General features: G+C 30.7%; 1 protein-coding gene across 2 annotated transcripts; it reads left to right on the top strand.

Annotated features, from left to right (window-relative positions):
* The first annotated feature begins 2,085 nt into the window (after positions 1–2,085).
* On the top strand, positions 2,086–11,044 carry LOC124365196. 2 transcript variants are annotated; one of them, XM_046821153.1, is made up of 6 exons: positions 2,086–2,283; positions 3,789–3,932; positions 4,451–4,525; positions 6,872–7,035; positions 9,068–9,267; positions 10,924–11,044. In XM_046821153.1, exons 1-6 carry the CDS (start codon positions 2,215–2,217, stop codon positions 10,959–10,961), a joined length of 690 nt encoding a protein of 229 aa, XP_046677109.1. In that variant the 5' UTR covers positions 2,086–2,214; the 3' UTR covers positions 10,962–11,044. The 2 variants fall into 2 exon arrangements, with proteins under 2 accessions (XP_046677109.1, XP_046677108.1); XM_046821152.1 differs by lacking the exon at positions 10,924–11,044 and having other exon boundaries at positions 9,068–9,729.
* The last annotated feature ends 2,390 nt before the right edge of the window (positions 11,045–13,434 follow it).

The raw sequence follows: 13,434 nt of genomic DNA, 5'->3' as shown, positions 1-13,434 counted from the left end.
TCAGCTACCAAATGATATCCTTCTACTCTAAAAGTATCAAGGTTTTGCTTCAATTTATTATGAAAACAAACAGAAGGATACCCTTGAAATTATGCAACTATAAACATATGCTTTTTTCTGAATACGACCAAATATTAAGCATCTCTATATTGTTCCTCTTTTATTGTTGTATACCAAAATATTGCCTGCAGCACTTATTGGTTGAACCATGGAAATACCCGATGCAAAAATAGACTAATGGCTATGGTAGCGTGATGAAGAAACGGTCTCGGGTTGAGAAAATAACTAAGTGGACGACATATAAAAAACGACAATTAAAAACGATAACAAACATAATGTTTTTGTTTAAAAAATCATATCTCTAAACTCAAAAAACCTACCTGACAAAAATAACATAAAAAAGGCAAACCAACATTGTTTAATTTACACATAAACGATTAAAGGTGAGGTTTGAATAGGCAAATTAAGATGTACTGTTTTATTTTCAAATGATTAACAGCTTAGTCCGGTATAGTGCAAAACAAACTTTATAATAGTTTTTATTTCAATTTATTTACACTTTACGCGTCATATGCGTTGCAATACGGCAAGTGTACACACAAATGTACTAAAGATTTATGAGAAAATCGGACTTTTGTGTTTGAATATTTTGCTCGTGGTGTACATAGTAGAAGACAAGTTAGTTAACTTAATAATTTTAACGTCACCTGAATATAAAACTTTATAAGGTATGACGTCATTGACGTAGGGTAATATGGTGGCAACAAAATGAAACGAAAGAGGGGTTTTCATATTATTAATTAATTGTAGATGATATCACAATCATATTGCTACTCCGCATTTTTGTGCTACAAATCTATGATCTGTTTTATACTTTATGCTTCATTGTTAACTCATTTTTAAGAATTGGTAATTAAAACGGCCTAATTTTGACTGATAGTTCACTGATCGTTTGATCTATAAAGCCTCTATTAATTTTCTTTTAAAGAGATGAAGTTCCAATTGTATCACGTTGCCGTCACCCCCATTAATATGATGGTCTTCGAACTGACAATCACCTGGTTTGTCCGAATAAACACTAACTTTATTCAGTTTTCAACTATAATCTCAAATTTCCTAACAACATTATAAATGCAAAACTCCCTTTGTTTGTCTATTTTGCTTTCACTCAAACTATTCTATCGATTGTAATGAAATTTTACTTGGACATTCTTACGGACCCAGGAATTAATACAAGCCTATTCTTATTTAGAAAGTCCCTCTGGGCTATTCCGCACTGGCTTTTAAAGTAGCGAAATCTTGGAAATTGGTCTTAAAGTTATGAAATATTAATTGAGGAAAATCAGTGTAGTCTAACTTTTAACACACATTTAAACACTATTAGGAAACACAAATTAGTTGTATTTTGACGAAACTAGGCTTTTCAGAGCTGTGTAACCTAACTATAATAATATATTTATTTATTTTTATCGAGAATGAAGCACAATGAGCTATGGAAAAACAAAACTAAGATCTGAGTAAATTAAAAACTCAATACTTATAAACTGTTTTACTTTTTTTTCTTGTTTGTGGCAAAAAAGCAATCTTAAGATTGGCGTCAGTAATACAATTCCATCGAACCAGAAGTGCTCATACAGCTATAAAACATATGAAATTGCTTACGAAGCCGAGGATAACGGCTAGTAAAAATAGAAATGTTTACGCAATGTCCGTGTTTAAAATATAATATATTTTACTTAACAATAAGAAAAGAAAGTGAGTTAACAGTAACTTCTGAAACAGTACTAACTTTCATTTTAATATAAAACTTACGTGTAGCATAGAGATGGTATACACTATAATCTAAATTAAAAAAATGTTAACTTTTGAAGCACTACAGTATACGCAAGACGAAATAATTTTAAGATTTAAAGAAAAGTAGGAACTAAAAGAACTTAGGCAATTTCAAACTTGTTTGTCTTTGCTGTAAAGGTTAAGCTTCCATATGTCGACTTTACCAGTAAAAACTACCGAATCTTTTGTACAGATCAAAGGTGTTTTTAGTTCAGCTAAACATATGTTTTCTCACGAACAGAGGTACCGTAACCAAACGTAAACATGCTTTTGCTCTAAATTACAAGTAAGTAACAAATTATAGTGGAAAAACACATTCTATTAGATCAATTAACTGTCTCGTTAATTACATTAAGTAAATTTGGATTAATAGTACATAATATGAAGGATATTACAGATAAAAATCTAAATCAAATTCCGGAAGACGCTTCACAAGGCAATATTCCAAATGTACGTATTTAAAACTTATTCTTTATATACAATATATGCTTTATAAACTAAGATATGCTGTACTCTACCATCTAGGTTTACAGCACACATATGTATAAATCTGAGCAAGGAAGAAATTTAATAGCTCATTTTATGTATATGTAGAGGGTTTTGGTTTAACCTACGCAGTGTTTAAATCTTACGGTTTTAAGTGCCTTCTCCGTCATAATCTTTTTCCCCAAGAAATCAGATTGGTACTTTGGGATTATACCGACCACACCCAGACATGAATCGTTATTTGACATTTTGCTTGTACTGATTACTAGATTAGCGTAGAACAATATTTCGTAAATATGAAACAGGGATTGTCTTATCGCAAACCCCTCCCCATCATCAGACAGAGGTCAAAGTCGAGCGGTCTAGTAGATAACGTGATTGTAGAGTCTCGCCACCCGTTCAGCTGGTGCGTCGCTTTGTTGTACCTCCAAACAGAAAAATTCAACAAAAACAAACATTACCGAACAAAAACTAAACTCTTTATTGAAAAAACACACTAAACTTGTTTGTATTATTGATCACACTCCGCCACCCACAATGCGAATGCCTCCGGCGCTGATGTCAACGAAAGAAAAACATCCCTCGAGATATACCTATCAGTAAAATATCATTCTAGAGGGGCTGATCAGAAATATAAATTGAATTGTAATGGAGAGGCAATTATGTACCGTGCAAAAATCTTACATAATCATGTGATGCCACGCGGCCTGCCGTAATCGGGATTCTCGAGAAATATAAAATAACAGCGATAAAAATACCGACCACAATACCTGGAAATGCTTGTTGATTGATGGAATGTTAGTCCTGTTACCGAAATACGTCGTTTTATAACGTTCTAAGTTCATTGAATAAAGTTTAAGCGTTGGTGGCATATAACGGAATCTGATCCCATTAACAATAATTGATAATCATTGTAAGTTTTTAATTTTGTAATTAAAGAGTTGTTTTTTCGTTTTATCATTTTTCTTTCTATAAATTTATATTTTTGTGTTCTTCATACTGGTGTGGTCGGTATAATCCCAAATTACCTTCAGGTTCGATATTATAGTTAGTTTGTTCGTTCTTGAAAAGTCTGTCAACTAAAAACAGTGGGTTGACCAGTTGCTTACGTTATACAAAGATGGTATCGAACTCATGATTTTTCTCGAGTCACAATATTCCATTAGTGAAGCCATTGGCACAGTGTAGTTTATAATGAAGCCAGCGTCCTGCAATGTTGTGTTGTTCTTTTATTGTTTTTGCACGAGCTGTTTAAAAGTGATCCAATATTTAAATAAACAACCAATCTCATGATATTTTATGTGAAACCCGGTTCTTCATGAGACCTAAGCTAACTATTTAGATACTTAATGAAATATTTCATGTATAGTGCAGTTTTTTTGTAGTTTTAAATGTTTATACAGAATGGATTTTACAGAACTGTATCATCATTATCTTTAAATAATAGAGAGATATTTTATTTTTTGTAGCCAGATACATTCCAAAATAACGGTAACAGAGACACAACCTATGCTAAGACCATGTTAAAGGAACTGCTGAGATTTGACGTTCATCATCGAACTGAAAAGGACTTACAGGAACACGTTTCTCGACTTCGCTGTTTGGTTAGAAAGGTATTGTGTCATCTCACAAACTGTTATCACTATAATTGGCCCAAACTAATCAATACATTTTATTATGAAGGGGACAAGTATGCCAAAAACAATTCAATTACATGCTTACAACAGTGTTGACATTTTAGTCACAAGTGAATACAATCATAGCAAATAAACAGGGTTTACATTATTATTTTGGTAGAAATGCAATACTTTCCATGATAAAGTCCTACCAAGTCAGGCGTTTTAATCTTTTATGAACTGTTGCATTTATTGAAAGTTAATATTAATTGATATTAAAACTTAATATTCTTATTCAAACACATCTAATCGATGTATTATAACAAAATTAACTGTATTGAAAACATTTATTAAGCTGGCTTTTAACATTTCCTTAGCTTAAAGCATAGTCAAATATAGTGTATTGATAGTTATATAACGTTTTAATACGTAACAGTAAAAGAATTTGAATTAATGTAAGTTGTATATAATTTGCACATTTATGTTTTTATAAACATGAGGTACTTATCTTGCAGGTGGTTCTATTGCTGCTGGAGAAAAGTTCTCTCTGCAAAAATCTGGAGGAACAAAGAACAGTACTTACTCTGCAGGTAGTTGTCGTACAAATCTCATCGTATTGTCTTAGTTTTAAAAACAGTAATTTTTATTTAATATTTCATCTCTGAATTATTATAATTAATCAAAATGCTTAATAATAATTACCCTTTTAAATTGAAACTGTATTACATTATCAAAATTTTGTTATATTTTTATATTGAGTAGTAAAAATTTTTACAATTTGGAAGGCTACTTTATTCATTTTAGTACGTTACTTTCAAAACAGTTTGTTTTAATAATTCTGAAAACAAAGCTAGGGTAGGGTGTTTGAAATTGCACGACCATTTTGAGATATCATTCACTCATAAATATGTTTTAAAGTATTTTTTCAAGACTCGTTAATCATCAGTTTAGACCAACTTCCAATTTTTTTATATTTAATGTACTGTTTTCTGGATTTATTTACAGTTTTATGATTACAAGAAAAGTAAAAGCCAAGAGATAAAACATTTCAAACTATTTGTGTGTGCATATTTTACTTTAGAGTTGGATGACTGGCACACACCAGCCGCTCACAACTCCAATATTTGGAATAACATGCATGAATACAGCCTCACATGATGTAATAAAATTTCCACTCTGTGTAGATATATTTTATTGTATAAAGGTAAATCATAGTTTTATACTTGTTGCTGCATATTATAAAATAACTTTGTTTTCGTTGGGATTCCAGCACAACATGAGAATTAATTTTGTTACTGCATTAACTCTGTGTAATGGAGTTGATTGAAAGCATCCTGTAAACTACAAAGCAATTTATTTATTCTCTTTATTGAAACAACACTTCCATTAGTTTATTTACAAACAGTCACCTGTTTTCCTACATTGTTGATAATAAATTTTATGATATAGTTTTTGATGATGCCAGTGTCTTGTACGTATGAATATATCTAGCGTTACTTCACACAATGAATACTGTTGTTTAACCGTGCAGTTTATTTCACTTGTTAATGTCGTTATAATAACTACGTCTTGTATTATAAAAATCGTAACAAATTGATAATTGTATCAAGACGCAGTTAGTTTTAACAAATTAAAGGAATAAATTGTTATAATATTAGAAATTTATACACAAGTACACTTTTTTTAAAGATAAATAAATATTTGTCATAAACAGAGATATATTTATCGTTAAACGATTTATGTTACTTTATTTTTATTCAGAAAAGCATTACGTTATAAATCTATTACAAACTAATTAAAAAATCAATTTATGCAATGAGATTAAACTAGGTATATAATAATACTTTCTGCTTGTGCAACATACATAATAACGTGTCTGATTTTTCATGCGTTATTGTTACTTAGTGTAAAACATGAGATGATATATTTAGGTGTAATTACCGCTTGTATAACGTACATGATAACGTGTCTGATTTTCATGCGTTATTGTTACTTAGTGTAAAACATGAGATGATATATTTAGAAATAATTACCGCTTATATAACGTACATAATAACGTGTCTGATTTTCATGCGTTATTGTTACTTAGTGTAAAAAATGAGATGATATATTTAGATGTAATTACCGCTTATATAACATACATAATAACAGTGTCTGATTATGATGCATTATTGTTACTTAGTGTCAAACTTGAGATAATGTATTTAGGTGTAATAACTGCTTGTATAACGTACATAATAACGGTGTCTGATTATGATGCGTTATTGTTACTTAGTGTAAAACATGACATAACATGTTTAGATGTAATTACCGCTTGTATAACGTACATAATGACGGTGTCTGATTATGATGCGTTATTGTTATTTAGTGTAAAACATGACATAGCATGTTTAGATGTAATTACTGTTTGTATAACGTACATAATAACGGTGTCTGATTATGATGCGTTATTGTTACTTAGTGTCAAACTTGAGATAATGTATTTAGGTGTAATAACTGCTTGTATAACGTACATAATAACTGTGTCTGATTATGACGTTTTATCGTTACTATTCAAACATGAGTTATTATATTCTTATACCGAGTTGTAACTAATACTAGCCCAGCGTACATGTGATGTGATTTTTTAAAATATTTACTCCTAACATTCGTGTCAGTGGATATCTATTCAAAACATAAGACACAGGACCAATTTTATGAAAAATTAATTTTAATTTTCTGTCGAATGAGTTCAATTCTATGAAGATTTTATTTACAAAGTTTCAAATAACAAATAAGGGGTAAACATGGCTAATTTTTCTTTTGCTGCAGAAATAATATATAAATATAAAATAAAATAATGTAAACAATTTTACTTTAATGACCATACCCATTATTACACTATTCATGTTACTTTTTCTCTGAACATTTACCATTGGTGAACAATCGGATTGCAGTGCACCTCACTGAAGAATCTAGTAGCTGTCACGAAGGACCTGTTGACTTTGAGAAACACTGAAGTCGAGCAACTCCATAAAAATATAAAAATTATGGAGGAAAGAATTAATTTGGAAAACGTTAAACAACAAAACATTCTTAATACTTTGTCTGAGTCTGCAAGGTAGGTATTCTAACTTGTAAGTAAGGAACAGTTATTAACTTTTGGTTGTGTGATGAGTATAGTATATTATACTTTGCGTATTGGAAATTAAATTAACGAGCGCTCTTCATTCTTCACTTACGCTGTTATTAATTCTACTGTGAAACTGTGTAGAACTGTGAGCCGACCATCAAGAATCATATCAAAACTATATCAGAATTTTGTACACTTTAGTAGGCAACTTTTTTGTCCCACAAAAATAAAATTTTGTTTCAATCACTGAAATCAGTTATTAACCATTTATATGTCAGCTTACAGGTCTACGTTTTGAAAAAAATCGTAAATTAAAATAAACTACACCATATATTTGTAACAATTTTACAATCTTTTGTACCACCAAATTTTATTTTTCTACCAGCCAAATTACGGCTCAGGAAAATGAATGTTGCTTACCATGATTGTAGAGAACTGGTCGTGCCGTTGCTCATGCACTGCTGGTTGCAGCAGATATGTTGCAGGCGCGTGATGCTCTGTCACTTGCTAGCGGTGGCTAATGTTTTTGTTTATTGTTACTCGTCATATATTTTTTTTTTCTGTTTTTGTGATTTAGTTGAATTATTTTTTGTGCACGTGAATCATACTCTCCAATACCGGGTTTTGTAATATAAGGATGTTTTAAATTGGACGATTATAATTAGATAATGGCTATGAATTGTTTTGAACATTTACCGAAGACTGCTTTAAATTTTCTTAAACGCTCTTTAATGAATAACCCCCCAATATCTTACAGAAATAAAAACCAGATGCAGCCCAGACAAGAAAAGCATTTAAAAGTCAGCGCACAGATCTTCGTATAAAAAAAGAAATATTCATATCGATTCTGATATTTCATCAGAGCTTTCAAATAATACCATACATGCCAGAAATCGAACAGATTCGTTATACTACTGTATAATTTATTTTTTTTTTTTTAATTTCAAAATGCCCATGTATTACCCAAACCATTGTAATGTTATTCTTTTACATCAAAATAAACGCAGTACAAAATGCGGTTTTTACATCGGCGCTTGAACTTTCCATTTACAATTGGGTGGTCTGAATATCCCAGTTATAAACAATACCTAATGGTTGAACTGGTAAGAAGTTTCAAAGTTGGACTCCGTTTTTGTTCCTAAGAATAGTACTTGAACATTTACGAGCACTGGCCTACATCTACAATATAAGTTAATCTACTTCTAAAACACTATATGCTTACTGAAACTAGTTTCTGGCAGATAATCACCTCTAGGACCACTCAGCGTCTGGCAATTCCAGCTTAATTTTATGAATGTTATTTATAGTTATTTTACAGGTATTTGTAGTTTAAATTTTAGACACACTGTTAACATACTTGTATATTCATATACTGAAATTATAAAAATGCACAGTTCTCCACAAATCCGTAACAGACTATTTTTTAATAGACCCTGTTGAGAAAAAAAATTAAAACTCATGCTCAAAATTAAATGAAATACAGAAAACCATTAATGGTGAAGAAAACGAGTTTCACTTTTCCTTAAAAGTGCATCCTTATGCACAGCTTTTATTGGGTCTGACTCCCTTTCTCATATTGGCCATTACGTAGCACATGTACATTGAGAAGTGGTGGCTTATGGGAAACTTTTGACGATCTTTAGGCCAAAACACTGACGTACGCACCTAAATATAGTGTAAAATTCCATTTAGTTCTTTATACTGGGCAACTCCCTTACACTCGCGTTACTAGATAAACACTTACATATATTCCAGAGACAAGAAATATTTTAATATAAATGTTTATTGTGTACTTATTTTCAGTCGTGCATGTTTTTTTTTGACTGGTAATATGAGCTTAGGGACTCATAACTTATACTCGTAATTGTTATGAGATTTAAGATGTATTTCTGAATACTGTGGAGTAATAATTTTTCACGCAAATATACATGAATATTTTGTATTCACATACAAGTTTTAAGGCAAACAACAATAAGGATATAAGAGTAAATAAATAGTTACATGATTGTATTTGTCACAGGTTGAATGAAGACATTAAGGCCCAATACCATTGTCAAATAGAGATGTTCAACGACCTGCGAGCTAGGTACAAGGAGAAGGTGGCGCTCCTGGTGGCCGAGAACACGCAACTGTCAGGGTTGTTGGCGGAGCAGAACACTAATATGGTAGGAGATGGAAGGGAGGGGAGACATTGTGACAGTCCTGAAGAAACAAGAGAAAGTAAGTTGTCTGATGTATTCGGGTCAAATGTGAACCACACGAGATATCTACTGATCTAGCAAATCACTTAAGTGATAGAAAATCGTTATGTAAGATTCTGACCAATGAAGACGAAAATATAGTACCGAAAGATCCGAGTATTGATAAGCGCTCTAAATCATGTCCTTATGATGTCACCGATAAAGTAACGGAGAAACAAAAAGGGGTACGGAGAGGGAGAAGTACAAGTAGGAGTTATAATGACACCCGAAGGAGTTAACGAAGAGAATATCGCCACATCAGGACCAGAGATCATTCAATCTCAGGAACTCACAGAAAATGTTATGGACAAGGAAATAGCAGAACACACAGGACAGGGGGAGGGGGGAGACGTCTTGTCTTACACCTGATATATGACATGTTTACACTCTTATTATTACACACTTTGTTTTATTAAAAATAGATGTCTTTTATCACCTATTACACAGTTTTCTTATTTAATAATGTCTGATACAGATTAAATTCTTAGGAATGTTAGTGGAATATTTTTATTCGTACTATACAACCTTACTTAATATAAATACTGTTACCTGCGGCAATCGCTTACAGAAAAACGTCGTGGGCATATTCGGTTTAAACGACATTCTAAGCTAATTTTTGTGTTAGGTGATTATCACTGAACACTTTTCTTGGGATTTATTTTAGACTTTTTTTAAAAACCAGTGTTTTGGGATTCGTCGGAGAGTGAAACAATTACTATAAGTACCAAAAAATAGCTCGAATGCTGGAGAGATATTTCTGATTATTAGACTACTTTAGTAACAATTAAACTATTCAGACAATTTACGTAATCGTTGAGATTTGGCAGATGCTAAAGTAGAAGTTCTTACCTTTTCAGTTAACACACTCATGACGTAATGAATAATGGGGCTCTATGTCATTTTGACCCGGAAATTGATTTTGCGTTGATGCCTCTATCTATGTACAATACATACACGTACACAGGTTAGAGAAGTCTATTTTAGTCCAAAAATGTATACCTTTGCCCGTTGCAGTTTATCCTGTCTAAGGTATTTCTGGTCAAAAAAAGCCTACTTTAGTAAAAAAAAAACAACAAATATATGTTTTATAAAAGTCGTTAATACTGTAACGAAATTTTGATGGTAACTTTTTCTGGATATATATCCGATGGTTTTACGCTAAAAACTAATTGGATGAAAAATTCTTTAATCTAGTAAATATGCCTGTATCTTAAAAAAATGTGTCAAAAAAAATGCTTAAATATAAACATAGTTAACAATATAGAAAGAAATAGAATACCAAATATTTATTTTACGAGCAGCCTGCGGGGCAGTAATTTAAAACCGTAGCTTGAGTGAGTTTTTATGACTGTTTTTATAGCTGTTCCCAAGTGTCATTACCTTCAGTTCCTGAGGATATTTTAGTATAGTTTATTTGGGTAAAAACATATTCATTAAGCAAATACAGCGTACCTAAACCAATTTTAGGATTAAAGATGTAAAAATAAGCGCAAACTAACTTTATTCTAATATTTGCTTCTTCTAAGTAACTTTCATTGTAGTATATCCTAACTGCATACTGGATTTTACACCTTGAATTTCTATTGGCCAGTAATTAGTACATTGTGCTACAGTTTTGTATTATTTCTGGTTTTAGGGCTACAATTGTCCAGTCCGGGGAGATATTCTGGCTGAGAGAAAAGGGAGATTCAATCTCTGTATACAACCCGTGGTAGAACTATATATGTATGTTTGTATATTTTATTTACCGTAAGTCATACTGTGTTATCATTTCAAACCCCTCTTTCATGCTACGCAAATTCTGTCAACACGCAATGCACAAAGAATAAATTTGAAAAAAGTTTAATCCTTCCACATTAGAAACAAAATTGTTTTACTTACCATATTCTAGACTGTATCGCTGGATAAAACATTAAGAACTGTATTTACCAACATTATCAATCGTATTTATTACAGTGTAATAGGACTAGTTGAGTGTTGAAGCAAAACCGTCTTTTTTTAGTTCTCCGAATGCTATATAAAAATTGTTTACAGTACGAAGTTTATTTTTCAGAGAATAATAAACTAGTTTCCAATTTGTTAAAAACTATTTTATACAATATCCCTAGTGTTTTTTTTTTATTCTTTCGTCAAAAAGCAATAAATTTGTACTTTTAAGGAAAGACACATTTAATAATTAATTTTTGCCGGTATAGCAAGTTTTTAGACGAGTTGAATATACAGTGGTGAAATAAACAAGTGAGGGAAAAATGATTAGTCATACGTCTATAAAGTGAACTGTAAAATTTCAATTTTATGAGTAAGATAAAAATATACTTGGTGTATTATTGTACATTAGAAATATCATTGGTGTTATTGGAATAATTTGAATATAGATGTATGTAGATGGCAAGTAGATCTAGAGTATTAACGTAACTCATCGAAGGACCAAGATCTGGGTTCAGTTACAAAGTTCTATATTAGACAAGCTAGTTGCGGACCCTGCAGTCCCTCTGTGGCAGTATCGCTCTTGTGTTACATATCTAATTTGTGGTAGAAATATCTACATGGCAGGAACTTCTTCATGTACTTTCCTGGATGCATTACCTTATTCTAATCAATACTACTTGTTAATTCTTTGATTCAATCATATTAAATAAGACGTGTTTTCCATAAAATTGTTAATTATATGCATTAAATATATGTCATTATGGGCTTGTATGATAATGTATTTTTATTAAGAGTCTTTGATGATGCTTTAAGCACTGACCGTAACAAAATATTAGTGGTTTTTTGAATTTAGCTTTTTTAGCACAACAGGAGTAAGAACAGATACCGTCCTAATGGAGAGAAATATTGTTCAATAAGTAATAAAATCCGTTAAAAAGTACATAAATTGTGTATAGTTTACAAACCTGTTACATTTATAACTTAAAAGGAAAGTGTATTGAAGAAGTTACATTATACTGAAAATGTAATATACGAGTGTTTCCCTAATATTGCATGTATACTACAAAACAATATTAGCAGTGACGAAACCTGCACGTGATGCTGGACAAATGTGACATTTACCAGCAGAACGTCACTGAGACACTTTGTGCAATTAATTGGAAATGTATCTAACTGTGTCCGTAATGTACGTGACATTTCAATTACCTACATTACATTATTGTGTGTCAACCCAAATAAAGGACATGTTTAACTTTTAAGGCATTAATATACAATCATTTTTATTGAGGCTTTAATAAAATGAATGCCTTCAACACCACACTCAAAAGTCTCCACAACATCATTCGTTATTTTAGTAAAATAGTACAGTAGTATTAATCTATGTTTTATTTGATAAAAAGATATTTTCAAAATTCTCCATTTAAGTAGCGAAAATTAAAAGGATTAAGTTAAATTTTTATAATTCTACAACTTCCTAAATTTATAACATCCGATTTAAGAAGAAAACTAATTATTTTATGTGATTGAATGGTAAATATTCTAATACCTTTGTAATAAATATTGATGAAGGTTTTTAAACTATGATATAAATTACTATAGATTTATGAAATAAAAAAGGATAACTATATAATTATATAAAGGAAGATTTTAACGAATTTTAAATACAAACAGTAGTTATTTTTGAATTAATTTGGGTTTTTAGAACCGAAATAAATACATTAAAGAAATTATAAATTTAAAACGTTTGGAATTGAAATGTATTGTAATTTTGCAGAATCTAGTTTTGAAAGTCAATCTGTACATATTTAACTACATAATGCTTTTGAAATATTATAGGTCTCACCAAACTTTCCTTGAGGTCAAACGTATTGAAAAAAAATCAAATTGCTTACATTTCTATTAGAATAAATAATGAGTAATTCAAAATATTGTTTATCTATTCCAGGTTTTAAAGGAAATTCGTTAAAAAAATAATTAAAGTGACTGTTTATTAAATATAAGATTGATACAAATATAATTTCTAGATTTAAATAAATGTAATTGAGGTTCATCAAAATAAATCAGCAAAAATTAATTTTTTATTTAATAATGAATCTTTAGTAACAATGAATGTGGTATTTATATGCAATGGAAAAATGATTAGTTACACATTTCATATAAAAAAATAACATATATACAAATATCCATTCAATAACAAAAATACTAGATTGTTGAGGAG

The sequence above is a fragment of the Homalodisca vitripennis genome, chromosome 6, assembly GCF_021130785.1.
Source record: "Homalodisca vitripennis isolate AUS2020 chromosome 6, UT_GWSS_2.1, whole genome shotgun sequence".
NCBI lineage: Eukaryota > Metazoa > Arthropoda > Insecta > Hemiptera > Cicadellidae > Homalodisca > Homalodisca vitripennis.
This window is presented reverse-complemented; position numbering and strand designations above follow the sequence as displayed.

Coding starts and splice junctions, on each gene's coding strand:
- LOC124365196 (XM_046821152.1), top strand. CDS start 2,215: ATGAAGGATATTACAGATAAAAATCTAAATCAAATTCCGGAAGACGCT. Junction 2,284..3,788: donor CACAAGGCAATATTCCAAAT/GTACGTATTTAA, acceptor TATTTTTTGTAG/CCAGATACATTCCAAAATAA. Junction 7,036..9,067: donor ACTTTGTCTGAGTCTGCAAG/GTAGGTATTCTA, acceptor TATTTGTCACAG/GTTGAATGAAGACATTAAGG.